General features: G+C 40.8%; 1 protein-coding gene across 7 annotated transcripts in view; it reads right to left on the bottom strand.

Annotated features, from left to right (window-relative positions):
* The window catches only part of DLG2 (discs large MAGUK scaffold protein 2), a 1,019,609-nt gene that overhangs the window by 207,768 nt on the left and 794,177 nt on the right, over positions 1–17,664 (bottom strand). For all 7 annotated transcript variants that reach the window (XM_061990809.1, XM_061990848.1, XM_061990864.1 and 4 more), the window contains one exon: positions 16,834–16,990. In XM_061990809.1, the coding sequence (XP_061846793.1) occupies positions 16,834–16,990 (157 nt within the window). The remainder of the gene's footprint in view (positions 1–16,833; positions 16,991–17,664) is intronic.

Genomic DNA, 17,664 nt, shown 5'->3' with positions numbered 1-17,664 from the left:
TCATTTCTTCTTTGAATTGTCATTGTCACAGTACAGTGTTTTTACACAGTAAATGAAATGGTGATGGTACTTTTTTTTGGTTTTTTTACTATGGAACAAACAATACAGCAGATTTTTCAAGCTGTGGCTGAATTCTTTCTTTGTTAAACTCATAAAATAACAGCTTTTGGTAACTGGAAGAGCAAACCAAAGTCTGAATAAAGTCTTTACAATTAGAATTGCTGTTGTTTGCATAAAGGGAAGATACAAATAACCTTATTTCCTTTTATGAGTGCATAACTGGTTGGCTAGATGCGGGGAGAGCAGCAGATGTCATCTACCTTGACTTCAGCAAGGCTTTTGACACTGTCTCCCATAACATCCTTATCAGAAAGCTCAGGCAGTGTGGCTTGGATGAGTGGACAGTGAAGTGGATCAAGAGCTGGCTGAGTGATAGAGTCCAGAGGGTGGTGATCAATGGCACAGAATCGAGTTGGAGGCCTGTGGCCAGTGGGGTTCCACAGGGATGAGTTGTGGGGCCAGTCTTGTTCAACATCTTCATCAACAATCTGGGTGAGGGGACAGAGTGTACCCTCAGCAAGTTGGCTGATGACACCAAACTGGGAGGACTGGCTGATTCCCCAGAAGGCTGTGCTGCCATTCAGCGGGATCTCGACTGGCTTGAGAGTTGGGCAGAGAGGAACCTCATGAGGTTCAACAAGGACAAGTGCAGAGTCCTGCATCTGGGAAGGAACAACCCCATGCACCAGGACAGGCTGTGGATCAAACTGCTGAAGAGCAGCTCTGCAGAGAGAGACCTGGGAGTCCTGATTGATAATAAGCTAAACATGAGCCAGCAATGTGCCCTCGTGGCCAAGAAGGCCAATGGCATCCTGGGATGCATCAAGCGGAGTGTGGCCAGCTGGTCAAGGGAGGTTCTTCTCCCTCTCTACTCTGCCCTGGTGAGGCCTCATCTGGAGTCCTGTGTCCAGTTCTGGGCTCCTCAGCTCAAGAGGCACGGGGAAGTGCTGGAGAGAGTCCAGTGCAGGGCCACCAATATGATCAGGGGACTGGAACATCTTTCATACGAGGAAAGGCTGCGGGAACTGGGGCTGTTTAGTCTGGAGAAGAGGAGATTGAGGGGGGATCTTATTAACATTTACAAATATCTAAAGGGTGGGTATCAGGAGGTTGGGACATCCTGTTTTTTCTATAGTAGATGGTAACAGGACAAGAGGTAATAGGATGAAGCTGGAACACAAAAAGTTCCACTTAAATATAAGAAAAAACTATTTCACTGTGAGGATGAGGGAGCCCTGGCACAGGCTGCCCAGAGGGGTTGTGGAGTCTCCTTCCTTGGAGGTCTTCAAGACCCATTTGTACATGTTCCTGTGTGACCTGATCTAGATGACTCTGCTTCTGCAGGGGGTTTGGACTAGATGATCTCTAAAGGTCCCTTCCAACCCCTACGATTCTATGATTCTATGATTCTATTTATCTGCCTTAGCTTTGCATGTCAACTTAAATATTCTTGAGCACATGAACAAAAGATGAGAGGAAAGATGATCCATATTCTCCATCAGTCCCACTTAGTCATTAGAAATGGAATATATAGCATCAGCCCTTAGGTGATGAAACCATTATCTTCGTTGGAAAAACACATTAGGGAAAATTTGCCCTGAATGTATTTGGGAAAGACTTCTCACTTTCAGATCTGCCTGGACACTTTCCTATGTGACCTGATCTAGATGTATCTGCTTCTGCATGGAGGCTGGACTAGATGATCTCTAAAGGTCCCTTCCAACCCCTACCATTCTGTGATTCTATGATTTTCCTCAAAAGCAGGTGGCATAATCATTCTACACAACAGCCCCAACTCTCCCAACTGACAGTCTAGTAAATAGGACAGTAATGCTAATACATGTGGCCAAAACACAGTCCTCGAGCAGTGATCTTTCTCAGCTTAGCCAGGCCATCTTTATGCAGAGCCGAGGCCACAAACCCAGCCCAAGGCTTGAGCTCTGCAGAGCAGTGCAGGGAGTGCTGGCGGAGCAGAAAAGGGCACCCCAGGGGAAAAATGCCAACATGGAAGTCTTCATGCTCCAGCTTAGCTTCCATTAAACTTTCAGATTCACTTTACTGCTTTTCTCTCACTTTTCTTAATTCTCTTCATTTCTTGCCTACACTTTCTTTAGATCAGTTAAAACTGCTTAGTGTTCATCACACATAAACACAGCAGTTGTCTCATCCTAGACTCCACTGAAAAATAATAGTGTGTCTGTCTGCTGTTCTCTGTGCCCAGCATCCTCCTTCTCTCTTTTTATGGGCCAGTAGTTTCAATAACCTTTTCAATTTTCCGTGTCTTGATACCTTAGAGTTACTACTTCTGCCTCTAGTAAGCTGGTCTTTATGCTTTGATGAGCTGGACATTCCAGAGGCAAACTCTTATGTCTGGAAAACAAGAACCATTGAGGGGGGTATGAGCTTGATCATTTAGTCTGCCTTTTTCTGCCAGGCAGTTTAAGCAGGGAGCTAAACCAGATGAAAGAGGTATCAGAGCACTACATCTTTAAAGCAGGAAGAAAATTACTATTGTGTTATTGAAGAGGTATCTTGCACACACTACCTTTTACAGTAGGAACCAACAAGTTTTATGACTCACTGGGGCACATGAATCATTCCAAATGTTACCTATTTTTTAATCAAACTGTACAGAAATTCTGATGGCAGATTTGCTTCCCATGTGATCATAGCTTTTGTGAATGATGCCAGATTGGTAAAATCTGAAACTGAAATCTTTTCACTGAAGAGTTAATAGTGACAGCTTAAGAGCCATTTCTCCTCATTTCCGTCAGAATTCCTCAAAACTTGTTTAAACTGGGTTTGAAATAAACAATAGCTTTTGAAAAAGACAGATATGCTCACTGAACCCTGAATGGACATGAAACTTATTTTATTTGGGTCACTAAATAGCTAACAGCTACTTCTATTACTGACCTGGACTGGAAGTGATCCAGCAACTATGAGGTGATCAATGGCATTTTGTCTCATTGCTAGATGGTAAAGTCTAGACAGAGGTACACATAGAGTCTTTTCATATTAAGTGGTATTATCAGTAAAGAATATCCTATATGTGTGTGATGCTAGCAAATAGCACAGGGCAGTATTTTTTAACTAATTTTAAAATAAATATGAAAGTTGATTTTCATTAATTTTGTACATTCATCAAACGCAATACTTAGTAAGTTCATTTATGTTCAAATTGAGAGCTCATCATTAGCACCTAAATTCAAAACTAGTTGATGCTTTTTTACCTTCCTTTCTCCTGTGTGGTCACTTGAACACCTTTTGGTTTCTGCTACTAGCTAGTCTCATGGATGTCACTACAGTATCATCTTCTCAAGCTTTCAGTATATTCACTCTCCATTGCAGTTCCTGCTAGTTTCCTATTCCAAACTGATAAAACATCAAACTGTCCCTTATCCTTCCTACAGCTTTTACTTTACACGTGACTCTCACTTCTGTCTTTCTGAAATAATCCCCTTTCTCCTTAATTCTGTTTTCAGCATTTGGATTTCCCTGTCTCCTGCTCTCACTCTGGATCATTCAGACATTCCTTTGTTAGTAGCGTATCTTCCATATACCTTGGTTCCCACAAAATTCTAAAAGGTACTTTTTCTTCCAGTGTATGAATATAGCTAAACTATCATTGATCATTTTTCCTCATAATGCTTCAGGGTTCTTATTTCACATTTCAATTTCAAAGGATAGTATAAGCAGAAATAATTATTGAAATTCTGCTGCTTCTGAAAGCAAGTACAGGTTTCCATTTTAACAAGTGTGTTATAACTCAAAGATAGCAATTTAATTTGAAGCCAATAAGCAACAGGTACTCAGGAACTGAAATAAAAAAGCACAACTTTTAGAGGCTGCTTAGAGACAGAAAGGCATTGGTGACTTGTCCAAGCACTGAGTTAGTGGTGAATTCAAATACTGGAAACCTTGCCTTCATCTCTACTTTATAGCTTTATCCATATTTCAACCTTCATAGAATATGGCAATGTGGCCCGTGGGAGGTGAGATGGCCATTGGCTTGTGTCATGGCAAATCCAAAGAGTTCAATCCAGTGACCATGAGGGAACTTATGGATGATTAAATGGTATCTTAAGTGGAACTTCAAGTGTTCATTTTACATTAAGACTACCTGAGTCACAACTTTCATAGTTTATTTGTGGCTCTACAGATAATGTGACACTGATGTTTGGAACAGTTTATGCTCCATACTCTCAAAGAAAGCATGTTTTTTAAAACCAAAGGAAAGGAAATAACTCTTGTATACTGCAAGTGGCTTTCCTTTTGTTGTTCTGCTGGCTTGCTTGTTCAGATAAAGGGTGTATCCATCTTCTGTTTTCCAAAAGGATCTACAAAATCTCCTCCAATGAATTATTGCAGATATTCCTCAAATACTCTAATGGATGGCCAGTTTCTAATATTTTGCAGTTTGTGTCACATGATAATTTTTTAAAGTCGCTCAGGAACCCAAAATTTACTGGACAGTAGAGCAGAATGACACCTGGGATGTATTCTGTTTAAGTACAAGACTAAAGTCCAGCCTGGGACAAATCTCTGAATGAATAAACCTCAGGGATGTATCCATTTTGTGGTAGCAGTTAGGCTTTCAAATTTGTGGGTTTAGTTTGCCTTCATTATGAGGCTGACAGCAAGGCTGTGCTGAGGGGTGTAAAGCTCACTACAAATCTCCAATGCATCAGATGTGACATAATTCTGTTTGACACTCTTAAAACAAAATTTGCTAAGTCAGAATGTTTGAACTGAATGTGAACTCCTCTTTAAACTATTAGAAGCTGAAGAGCAAGCAATCTGGCATCAGATAATTTCTACTCATTGAGGCAATTTTAAAATGAATGTTTTAGAAGCAACTGATGATTTCATTATAGTAAAAATACACAGACTCTAGTCTAGGCCAATTTATCAGCATTTCATTGCACGTAACTGACAGGTCTGATAGCTAACACTGCTTGGCAAAAAGATACACACCTTATTCATGAGAATTGTTAGTATAATTTATTAGGTTCTGATTGTGTGCTTGGAAATGTCAGAGTTAATTTAGAGAACAGTTCCTGCATCAAGGCAATGGCAATATATGTTATAGATTACAAAAAGATCAGGGTGGAGGAGGTGGAGAGAGAGAGAAATCCATCTGGAAGACAGATTTCTAGATTCATAAAGACAAAAGGAAGCTCTATAGTTACCACCATACACAGTATTCCAGCATATGCTGGTGGTAATTTTTTCCCCTGGAAGCTCTATTAAGCTTATATTTTAGAAAGTAATCTATTTTGTTTTGAAGTCCCAAAGTGACAAGTCTATGAGCTTCTATGGTGATATAACCCAGTTACCCTGACTACAAAACAAGCGCATCATGTTTTGAGGCTGAATATGTCTAAGTTCAAATTCCAGACATCTGATCATGTATATTTATCAACAATGATGAAAAACAGTGTGCTACCAGCTCTCTTCTCCAAGAGTGTTTCCAGATGGTAGCGTTTACATTGACACCACTCATACTTCATTAAAGTGAATTTTTATGGTCAAGGAGGATGCTAGGGCTTCCCTCACATTGGTTCTAAACTCCAAGGTTTCTTTAAATCTATAGAGAGAGGGTTTTCAAAAGAATAAATTTGTGTTTGCACACAGATTCTGTTCATTGGGTTTCCAGATGCCTTTTTAACCTCTAAAAATCTCCTTGTGTATAGAGAAGCTGTATGGGTGATTCAGTTCTGCCAATGTGAAAGGTTTTTTTTTCAGCATGATGACAGCAAGTACTGAACATACTTCTGCAGGCACTGTAAAAGTTTCTTTGGAAAGGTGGAGCACTGTGTCCTCATGTGCCATAACTACTGAAGTGGCCTGGAAATGAAAACTTACATTAAAATCCACATTAAAAATATTGTTCACTAATTAAGGAAAGGTATAAAATCAAGAAGGCTTACAGGGTGGATTCAGCTGCAGCTGGTATGTGAGGAATCCACCACACAGCAAATCTCTGCAAAATTCCACAGAGTGTGGAGCAGAGTGAAGACTCTGCAGTCAGGCTCTGTGATGATGTATGAGAATGAGATGAGCTCCTCTAGAGCTGATAAGCAGCATGTTTTACCCTGAGCCAACGGTCTGTCAAATCTTGACAAAGTGCTACCCTTTGTGTGCACTTTGTCCATTATAACATCATTATAATACCAAAACAGAGCTCCACTCAGAAGGCTACCTGCCTCCAAGGTGCCACCACTCCTCCTTGAGTATGTGCCATGAATTTTTTGTAGGCTCTACCTTTAAATGTGAGGTGAGAGAATTTTACATTAATCATAATAAAGGTGTTTATGACTAGAGTCACTCAAACTCCACCTTGAAGGTAAAAAAGGTATAAAAATGGCTAAATAAAAGGGAGATATTGGGGGAAGACACCATTGAGAACAAGTCAAGGAAAACTGACTCCTGGGATCAGTCAATGGGCTAAGCCTTTCTTCCTCCCTCCTTGGGATGCCTTGGGTGAGACTTAGACTAAGTGCTTCTTTGGGAAGCTTAGAAATCTCTCTAGAGAGTTACTCTTTATTACCAGGCTGTATGGTCTATAACTTCACACTCTGTATCATTCATTTATATATATTTTTTGCACGTGCTTTTCTGCAGACAGTCACTACCACCAGAAATCCATAAAGAATCTGTGTATCTGTTCCATGATTAAAACTGCACTGTTTAAGCAGCCAGTCGTCACAGTTTCTCATTAAAAGTAACCAAACCCTAGAGTGTGGTGATGATAGATCATGAGCATGACTGGACTGAAGGTGCAGCCCACTATTAAGTTCATCCAGAGCTGTGGTAGTTCACAGGAGGTGAACATGCCTGGACAGATTGTGGCAAGTTGGGCATCACTCAGAATTTAAACCTAGCCACATCTAACCTCTCACCTTGGTGAGGAGAGTTAGAACACAAAGGGGGTTATTTTCTGCCAAACCAGCTCAGATGATCCTATATAAATGTAAGTTTTTCTTTCTTGACCAACCTAATAAGCTTCTTTGAGTGCATAACCGGCTGGCTAGATGAGTGGAGAGCAGTGGATGTCATCTACCTGGACTTCACAAATGCTTTTGACACCATCTCCCACAACATCCTCATCAGAAAGCTCGGGCAGTGTGGCTTGGATGAGTGGACAGTGAGGTGGATCAAGAGCTGGCTGAGTGACAGAACGCAGAGGATGGCAGGTTTTCAAACTCTTCCTGGACATGTGACCGGATCTAGGTGAACCTGCTTCTGCAGGGGTGTTGGACTAGATGATCCCTAAAGGTCCCTTCCAATCCCTACCATTCTATGATTCTATGATCCTATGAAGGCCTGTGGTCAGTGGGGTTCCAGTCTTATTCAACATCTTCATCAACGACCTGGATGAGGGGACAGAGTGTACCCTCAGAAAGTTGGCTGATGACACCAAACTGGGAGGACTGGCTGATTCCCCAGAGGCTGTGCTGCCATTCAGTGGGATCTCGACTGGCTTGAGAGTTGGGCAGAGAGGAATCTCATGAGGTTCAACAAGGACAAGTGCAGAGTCCTGCATCTGGGAAGGAACAACCCCACGCACCAGGACAGACTGGTGATTGATCTGCTGGGGAGTAGGTCTGCAGAGAGAGACCTGGGAGTCCTGGCTGACAATAAGCTAAATATGAGCCAGCAATGTGCCCTCTTGGCCAAGAAGGCCAATGGCATCTTGAGATGCATCAAGCGGAGTGTGGCCAGCTGGTCAAGGGAGGTTCTTCTCCCTCTCTACTCTGCCCTGGTGAGGCCTCATCTGGAGTCCTGTGTCCAGTTCTGGGCTCCTCAGCTCAAGAGGCACGGGGAAGTGCTGGAGAGAGTCCAGTGCAGGGCCACCAATATGATCAGGGGACTGGAGCATCTACCTCATGAGGAAAGGCTGCGGGAAGTGGGTCTGTTTAGTCCAGAGAAGACTGAGGGGAGACCTCATTAACACTTAAAAGTATTTGAGAGGTGTATGTCAAGAGGCTGGGGTGATACTTTTTTCTGTAGTGTCAAGTGATAGAAAAAGGGGTAATGGACAAAAGCTAGAATACAAAAAGTTCCACTTAAACTCAAGGTAAAATGACTTTACTGTAAGTTAAGGTGAGCATGCCCTGGCACAGGCTGCCCAGGAAGGGTGTGAAGTCTCCTTCTCTGGAGGTTTTCAAAACTTGCCTGGACACGTTCCTGTGTGACCTGATCTAGGCAGACCTGCTTGACTAAATGATCTAACGTCTAAGGTCCCTTCCAACCCCTACTGTTCTGTGATTCTGTGATTGAGTGATGTGTGAAATAGGTTAACTCTTAGAGACGTACTGTCATTTCTAACTTATCCTCACATTCCAGAACTTCCTGATGTTGTTGATATTGTCTGAGCTTACATTAACCCAGACCTTTACATTCATTCTAGCCATGACAGCATCTTTGCTTTCTCTGTTTTTCTGTATTTTTTGTGGGGGGAAGGAGGCTTGTGATGTGATGTATGAAGAATTGGCTAGGCAGCTTACAGGGGGAGAAAGTTTGTGGAAAAATTAACATGAGCCAGCAATGTGCCCTTGTGGCCAAAAAGGCCAATGACATCTTGAGATGCATCAAGAAGACTGAGGCCAGCAGGCCAAGGGAGGTTCTGCTCCCCCTCCACCCTGGTGAGGCCTCATCTGGAGTACTGTGTTCAGTTCTGGGCTCCTCAGTCTCAGAGGGACAGAAAACTGCTGGAGAGAGTCCAGTGCAGGGCCATCAAGATGATCAGGGGACTGGAGTATCTTCATTATGAGGAAAGGCTGCGGGACCTGGGGCTGTTTAGTCTGGAGAAGAGGAGACTGAGGGGGTATCTCATTAATATTTACAAATATCTAAAGGGTGAGTGTCAGGAGCTTGGGACATCTTTTTTTTTCTATTGTATCTAGCAACAGGACAAGGGGTAGTGGGATGAAGCTGGAACAGAAAAAGTTCCATTTAAGCATAAGAAAAAACTATTTCACTGTTGAGGTGAGGGAGTCCTGGCACAGGCTGCCCAGAGGGGTTGTGAGGTCTCCTTCCTTGAAGGTCTTCCAGACCCGCCTGGGCATGTTCCTATGTGACCTGATCTTGGTTGACCTGCTTCTGCAGGAGGGCTGGGCTAGATCTCTAAAGTTCCCTTCTAAGCGCTGCCATTTTATCATTCTATGATCTATTGGTTCTTTTCTAGTCTGGTGGCTGTTCTTTCAGGAAGGAGACTATACTTGAAAACTATGTCTTTGGCAAAATGCATAGGGCTTATAACTCCCCCTTCTGTTGTATTCTGGGTATCTGCAAATAGATTATTTCTGCCAGAAGTTTTCACTGAAAACTGTGCAAATTTCTCTGTATTCCCAAATATTGCCTGGATTCTTGAATAAAATTCTGAACAGTCTGCATTGCATATTTCCTTAAGTACTCAAGAATGAATTTCAGCTGGTTGATAAATTTCATTTATTGAAGTTCTAACTTGGTTTTGCTTTACTTGAATTTGGATATTTATCTCTTTGTTCCTTCATAACTGCCCAAATTGGGTGATCACAGATCTTTTTTTAAAGAAAACAAAAGCAAAAAATGCACTAAGCATTTGAACTCTCTTAATCTCACTTTTGAGTAGCCTTTCTTCCAGCTGTTTATGAAATAAATTAATTATTTGGTTTTGTATTCTCATCAAGTATTTTCTTGCTATCTATTCTAATCCTTGCTAGTTACAGTGAATTTTACATCTTGTCCTTCTGACTTTGTCCCAGAATTTTACCTTGACATATATACATTTTTAGGACTCAGTGGTTATAACCACACTAACTTTACTCAGCTTCTCCTTTTTCAGTGTTGGTTACTTGAATTTTGTATCATCAAAAGTCTTTCAAGTACTGAGAGCTACCATTTCTGAATTAATTGTTGCTTTAAAACTTGCTCCCAAAGGCATTTTCCACATCTGCTGTGCATTCACAGCAGACGGGTTTTGAAGTTGATGTTGCCTGTTCTTCTGAACTTCCTCATTCTCTTCCAGCACAAACTAATAAACTTTGCCTCTACACTATATAGTCACCCAAGGGAAAGTTGTTTCATTCTTCTATTTTTAGGCCATTCTTCCATACTGGTCACAATAAGATCTGGAATTATCTGACTTCTACTTTCTCTTCCACATTCCCCACCAAAAAGATTAACGAATGTTTAGTCAGTTTGGATGGGATCTATTTCAATAAAGGTAAGTAATGACAAATTCTCTATAATCAGTGAAAAGAAAAATGGACTTTTTCAGCACAATGGTCATCTGACCTGTATAAACTGTCTGCTTTAGGACAAGGTAAATTGGACTCCAGAAGTGGCTCTATCTTTCCATTAGCTACAGAGGAAGACCAAAGGGTTACATGCCCTGTGCTTCCCAACATTAACAAAGCCTGAATGTAGATTAATCCACTGTTTGCTCTTAAGGAGCTTATTCTATCCATCCTTCTAATTGGTATGATCCTATTAACACATGACAGCACCTGTGCTTTCAGCTCCCTTTCTCTTCAGAGATTTTCTCTTTATAAATCTATCACATGTATCACCTACCATGCACTATTTCTCTCGTGGTTTCAGCTGAGAGTGAGTTAATTTTGTTCCTAATATCTGGCTCGGTGCTGTGTGAAAGAATGTTGATAGCATTGGGATGTTCTGATTACTGCTTCTTACAGTGCCGTGACAGCGAGCGGGCTGGGAGTGCACAAGAAGCTGGAGCTGGCTGGGAGGGCTGTATCTGCCTGGGCATCAGTCACAAAGTGGTGAGCAATTGCATTGGGCATCCCTTTGTTTGTTTGGTTTTGGTTTTTTTTCCCCTTGAGTTTTTATTTCTCTCTCTCCCTCTGTTATATTTCTTTTCCATATAATAATAATAATAATAATATTATTGTTATATTTTATAATTAGTCATTTTGTAATTAGTACTCAGAGCAGGAGCTGACTAAGCAGCTCTGTGGTGTTTAGTTGCTGGCTGGGGTTAAACTGTGACAGTTTCAACACATTCTGCCTTGATTTTAAGCAAGTTCTGCTTCATTAACACAGTCCAATCGTGTGAATTGATCTATGCAGTCACTGCACTGGTTATATACTAACATTGCCAACAGATAGCACACAATGCTCTACCATTACTACAATGTAGTTGTCTTTTTCCTGTTGCCTACTTAGGATTAATGATAAAAAAATAAAGGGAGATTTTTATGGACAAGTGCAGCTAAAGACCACAGGATTTGATAACACTCCCATGCCAAAGGACAAAGTCCTATATCATCCACACCACCGCAGGCAAGTAAGCAGCCTAAGGATATGGTCAGTGCCTCCGCAAATAAATCCTGTAAGGCAAAGGGAGTATCTTTTCTGTAATCACAGAATCATTATGGTTGGAAAAGATCTTTAAGATCATGAAGTCCAACCATCAACCTCACACAGCCTAGCCCAGCCCAGCACCAAACTAAACCATATCTCTCAGCACCTCATCTATGAATCTTTTGAGTATCTCAAGGGATGGTGACTCCACAACCTCCCTGGGCAGCCCGTTCCAATACTTAATAGCCCTCTTGGTGAAAAAGTTCTTCCTAATGGCCAACCTAAACCTTTCTTGGCACAACTTGAGCTCATTTCCACATGTCCTGTTATTCATTACTGGGATACCACCTCATTACAACTCCCCTTCAAGTAATTATAGAGAGTGATCGTATTTCCCCTCAGACTCCTCTTCTCTAGGCTAAACATCCTCAGCCCTGGTGCAAGCTCCAGCACCTCAATATCCTTCTTGTAGTGAAGGGCCCAGAACTGGACACAATATTCAAGGTGTGGCCTCACCAGCACCAAGAACATGGGGACAATCACTTTATTGGCCCTGCTGGTCACATTATTTCTGATAAAAGCCCAAATGACATTGGCCTTCTTGACCACCTGGACACACTGCTGGTTCATATTCAGCGGGCTGTTGATTATCTCCTCTAGGTGTTTTTCTGCTGGCAGCTTTCTAGCCACCCTGCCCCAAGCCTGTATCATTGGCTGGGGTTGTTGAGGCCCAAGTGCAAGACCCGGTGCCTGGCTTTGTTTAACGTCATGCAACTGGCCTCGGCCCATCACTCCAGCATGTCCAGGTCCCTCTGAAGAGCCTTCCTGCCATCAAGCAGGTCTATGCACCCAGCCAGCTTGGTGTCATCACCAAATTTAGTGACGGTGGACTCAATCCCCTCATCCAGATCACTGATAAAGATGTTAAACAGGACAGGCCCCAGCATTGAGCCCTGGTGAACACCACTGGTGACCAGCCACAAACTGTATTTAATTCCATTCACTACAACTCTCTAGGCCTGGCCATCCAGACAGTTTTCTACCCATCTCAGTGTAGGTCCATCCAAGCCATGGGCACCCAGTTTCTCCAGGAGGATGCTATGGAGACTGTGTCAAAGGCCTTACTAAAGTCCAGGAAGACCACATCCACAGCCTTTCATGCATCCACTAAGCTGTTTGAAAAACAACGTCATCATAGGAGTTGAAGGAGTAATATGCACTGATTATTTATGTATAAATTGTAAATCTGAATTTACATGTTTAATCTAAATCTCTGTGTATTATGTACTGCACCTATAAATAACGTTGCCCACTTGGCACTGACAGTGCTTTGAAGCATGTAGATTAAGACACCTAAAATAGGTAGATATGCTTTACCATAATTTTGATTTGAGACTGTAAGGCAAAAATGAATGTGGCAATTTTTGTTTGAATAGGACCATATTCCTCTCCTGCCTCCCCATGAGCTTCCTAAAATGATATGTGTTGCTTCCTGTCAGCAAAGATGTATGCATGTGAGGCCACTTTATGCCTATAGCTCTTGGAAACCATTCGTTCACATGCAGGTGATTTTCACTAAACACCGGCTTCCCTTTGCTATTTTAGTAGACAATACATCTTTTAATACTGGAATTGAATTTTAAACTGCAATAGGATCAGGGAATGTTACATTTTAATTTATGAGAGACTACGTTTCCCTAACAGATGGATAATCAGGAGACAGATCAGAGTTCAAGCAGCCTATAAGTCTAAAATTGACCCACACTTCTGACATGATTTTAAATCAATCAATCAATGTATTGGCACCTCATTTCCACTGCTCTAAAACTGATCTAATTGAGTTGTTTAATTTGAGTTGTAAAGACCTGAGACAAAAGCTAATCTGTGTGTACACAGCACCTAGTAAATCAAGTCAGTATTCAAAATGCTACATTATATTAAATAAGAGGAACGTACTGCAGGTAGGGATCTATTATCTTAAAGTGTTGACATACGCATCACTACATTTTAAAGACATTCAGAAAAGAGGAGGAAAATGTTTAATTTGGTAGTAATTCACAGAAGCATAATGAATTATAGCAAGATACCATCATAAAGACAATTATAACTTTTAGAGGAAAAAAAAGCAGCTTAGCATGAATGTAACACTATTGGGTTTTTTTGTTTTGAGATTGGAAATGTTCAATTACTTGAAATAGAATATTTTCCATCGTCCTTCAATTTTCCTTCAAGGTGCAGATTTGCACAGAAGCATGGAGATATCAGCCTGCCTTCTGAGATAAGTTTAAACATATCCAGCCAATTAACTGAAAACAAAAATACAGCCATCACTGCTTTTCCTAAGGTTTTAGTCAGTTTCTGCAAGTAGATCTTCATAATTTCTGATCCTGCGATGCCATCTGGTGGCACTTGGGAAAAGGAAACTCAAATTTCTGTTATCCATGAGGCCAAGGCTGTTGCATAGACTTTCACAGAGCCCCTGAGAGTTCTGAGTTTGGATCCCTCTCTGTCACATAACAGTGAGTACGCAGAAGGAGGGGCAGAGAGATTATGGGATTTGTCCAGTCTTTGTGGTCTAACTCTAGGACTATATATATATCCAGTGTGTCACACAAAGGCAATGGTTATTCCCAGCTTTCTTGTCTCTCACACATGGATTTGCAGTCTATTTAAGGTATTTTTATAGGCACCTTCCCAAAGGTGAGCCTATGTATTTCTCAACCAGTCAACACTTTGTCATAGTCACAGCACAGACTGTTAGGAAGGTGCTGTAATTCTCCTCTTCCACACAGGAGACTGAGGCTTAACAAAAATAAAGCACTGTGCCTCAGGTCACGTGAAAGGACAACAGCAAAATGAGGGAATTAAATCCAGATGTCCAAAATTTAAACCCCTTACTGTGCTTCCTGTCTGAAAGAAATTTAACCAAGTTTGAATCAATTAGAAACACCAGCTTTCAGGGTACTATTTGTTCTTGGTAAATCAGATTTTTTGAGAAACAAATGGGAAAACTATTCCTGTAGAGAAATAAATGTCTTCAGGGATGAGACAAGAAAGTATAAACAGGAAAACAGACTGACTTTGTGCAGCCCTTATAGAATTAAGGTGTCTATGACTCTTCACCAGACAATAGTTTAAGATTAATCAGTTCTAAAAGTAGCCTGCACATGAAAATTGTTCCATTTGAATATGGAAGAATGGATTATTAATAGTGATTTGTGACTAAGTCAGCAATGGCTGGCTTGGTGATTGCCTGGGGATATGCATGCAATCTAAATTACTAATAATTTCCATCCCTCTGCTCAATGAACAAATGAACTACTCTTGCATGACAATTAAATGCTGCAGCAACACTGGTAACTTTAATTAGAACTTATGGAAAACACTACTACGAAACAGACAAAAATCTGAGTTGCAGTGCAGACAAAAATTCCTCAGCTTAAAAAAAAAAAAAAAGGAAAATGAACTCTTAAATTTGTATCTGCACTGCTGCATTTCTGAATATGCTGTACTGTGGAAGGCTTTGATCTCATAGGACTCTTTCAGTTAGCCTTATTTTGCTCCACCTAGCCTAAGAAAAAGAAATTGCATAATTTTCCTGAAGAAATTTTCACTTCTGTTTTTCAGGTTCTTGTCTGTGTTCTTCTCAGCACAGGCATTTGACTTCCTTATCTCTTCATGGTAATAAACTTATCACAGAATCATAGAATCTTAAAGGTTGGAAGGGACTTTGAAAGATCTTCTAGTTCCAGAGCAGGACCACCTAGAGTACAGAGAAGGAGACTCCAAAACTCATCTGGGCAGCCTGTTCCAGTGCTCTGTCATGCTCACAGTGAAGAATCTTTTCCTTGTATTTCTTTGGAACCTCTTGTGTTCCAGCTTGTACCCATTGTCCCTTGTCCTATATTTGGACATCACTAAGAACAGCCTGGCATCTACTTTTTACATATTTGTAAACATTAATGAGATCACCCCTAAGTCTCTTCTTCTCCAAGCTAAAGAACCTCAGCTCCCTCAGCCTTTCATTATAAGGGAGATGCTCCATTCCATCATCTATGTGGACCTGTGCTGAACTCTTTCCAGCTGCTCCCTGTCCTTCTTGAACTGAGGGGCCCAGAACTGGACAAATAAGAGTCTACGTAAGAGTCTATTTTAGTTTTCTTACAATTTCCTACCAGCTTTCTATTTAGAGATCTCTTTAAGGCACCTAAACATCTTTTACTTGACCCTTTTCATTTTTTTTTTAAGTATTTTCAAAGAACAGGTCTAAAACAGGTTCTCACTGCTTCAGGTTACTACATCTGTTTGGTCTTAACTTTGACAGGTGCATGGTAAATTCACTTCTTACAGAATAGGCCAGTGGCCAAGACACTCCTTAGCAATATAGGAAAAGCAGTTCCAACTTAGTTATGAAGTGACTTAAACATTGACCAGGGAAGTGCCACATAGCCATGTTAGAAACCATCCAGGCTGAAGACATCTTCTAGCCTGACACTAGCCAAAATGCAGCGCAGGATGCACGAGTCACAGTGACAGACAGCACGATAGTGGGAGAGTGGCACTGCAGCCTAATGTGTTCATCACTCATACGGGATGAATAATTGCTGTGTTTCACTTTTTTTGCCTTAAGGCTATTTATGTAGTTCACAGAAAATAGCCACAAACGTGTCAATTTGGGATACAATTTATTTTTTCTATTTTTTTTTCTTCTGTAAGGCAGTATAATGTGAATGGGTATTTAACTACATTTTCAAGGCATTCATTGTCATCCAAAATCCTTCATATTTGGATTGTTTCAGTCAGATGTTCAATTACTTGATAGAGCCAGAAACATGAATGCACTCTTTTTCAAACACATTCTGTCAATATACACACAAGAAAAATCAAACAGATATTTTTGAGACTAAGTAGTGAAAATATAACCTCAGGCTACAAAGCCTTTTATCCTCTAAAATTTGAAAATGAATTTCAGATTGATCACGTAATTCATTAGAGGCACCGAGATGATTAGCACAGTCTCATCTCCTTGTCCTGGGCTGTTTGCTGAGCACTGTAGTGCACACTAGATGGCAACCCCAGCCTACATGATTTCATTGTTCTGCTCTTTCTCCTCAAAGGAAAGTTGAAATTGAGAAATATCTTCGGATTCAGTAGTGCTTTTGGGGCAAAATGAAACTGGATGATGAACTAAACTGAGAGATACTGAGGCATGTACTTTTTAGGTCTTCTCTATGTTGTGGCCATACTACAGACAGTATTATGCAGAGAGCAGTGCAAAGTAACAGCGTTAACAAATGCTATAGAAACCAAGAGCAAATACTTAAAATACTGAGCAATAAACTGCTTCCAGCTTGGATTTCACAACATGGAAACCAAACCAAGTTCTTTGTGTGTCTCTTACAGTGTAGACAAAGAACAAGATTAAGTAGCTGGCCAGAAGAGTCCAGCACAAATACTCACAGACAGAATTTGATCTCCTCGCTGCAGCTCTCCGCTGAGATCAGCAGGCCCGCCTGCTAGGATGAAAGACACGAAAATGCCTTCCCCATCTTCTCCTCCCACAATGTTAAAACCAAGTCCTGTGGAGCCCTTGTGCAGGATGATTTTTCGAGGTTCTCTGTATAGAAACAAAATGATAGTATTTATCTATTCACAACTCTTCATGTCTACACTTCTCTCAAGGCCTCATAAGCATAATGTATTTTTCTTAAGACATGATGGTCTGTTCTTGCCTAAATAAACCATTTAACAAATGAGATAAATCTATTAATGGAGATCTGAGAAGCTAGGAATTAACCAGCATTCTCTTTTTCTCCATTTGGCTAAATCCAAATATCTCTCTTCATTTCAGACCTCTAGAGTCATCTTCACCAAGATAAATGATAAACTTCTTAAAATAAAAACTCAAAACACTGAATATGTTCTATAATCTTATTTATAGCAATACCATATATACAAGTAGAAGTAATGTTTTTTCTCTCTCCAGTCTTGCTTTTTAAACCAATGAACAAAGGAAAAATTCAAAACTCTAGGCAAAGCAATGACAAGTATGTTTGATCCTGACAGATTTGAGGCAAACAGAATTGTACGATCAAGCAAACAGAGCAAAATCTCATGAGAATCTCGATTATGACATTACTAGGAGCTTGTAATTGTAAAGTCACACCACAGCTTTATCACTGAACCAGACCAAGGGATACCTGCTTTTGTCTTACTGGTTTAAAAAGTTGTTCATTATGATGGAAATCAATCAATAAATAATAACCCTATGTGTAAACTGAAAACCTGCCC

Source organism: Colius striatus, chromosome 1 (assembly GCF_028858725.1).
Source record: "Colius striatus isolate bColStr4 chromosome 1, bColStr4.1.hap1, whole genome shotgun sequence".
Taxonomy (NCBI): domain Eukaryota; kingdom Metazoa; phylum Chordata; class Aves; order Coliiformes; family Coliidae; genus Colius; species Colius striatus.
Note: the sequence above shows the minus strand (reverse complement) of the source record. Positions and strands in the feature narration are given on the sequence as shown.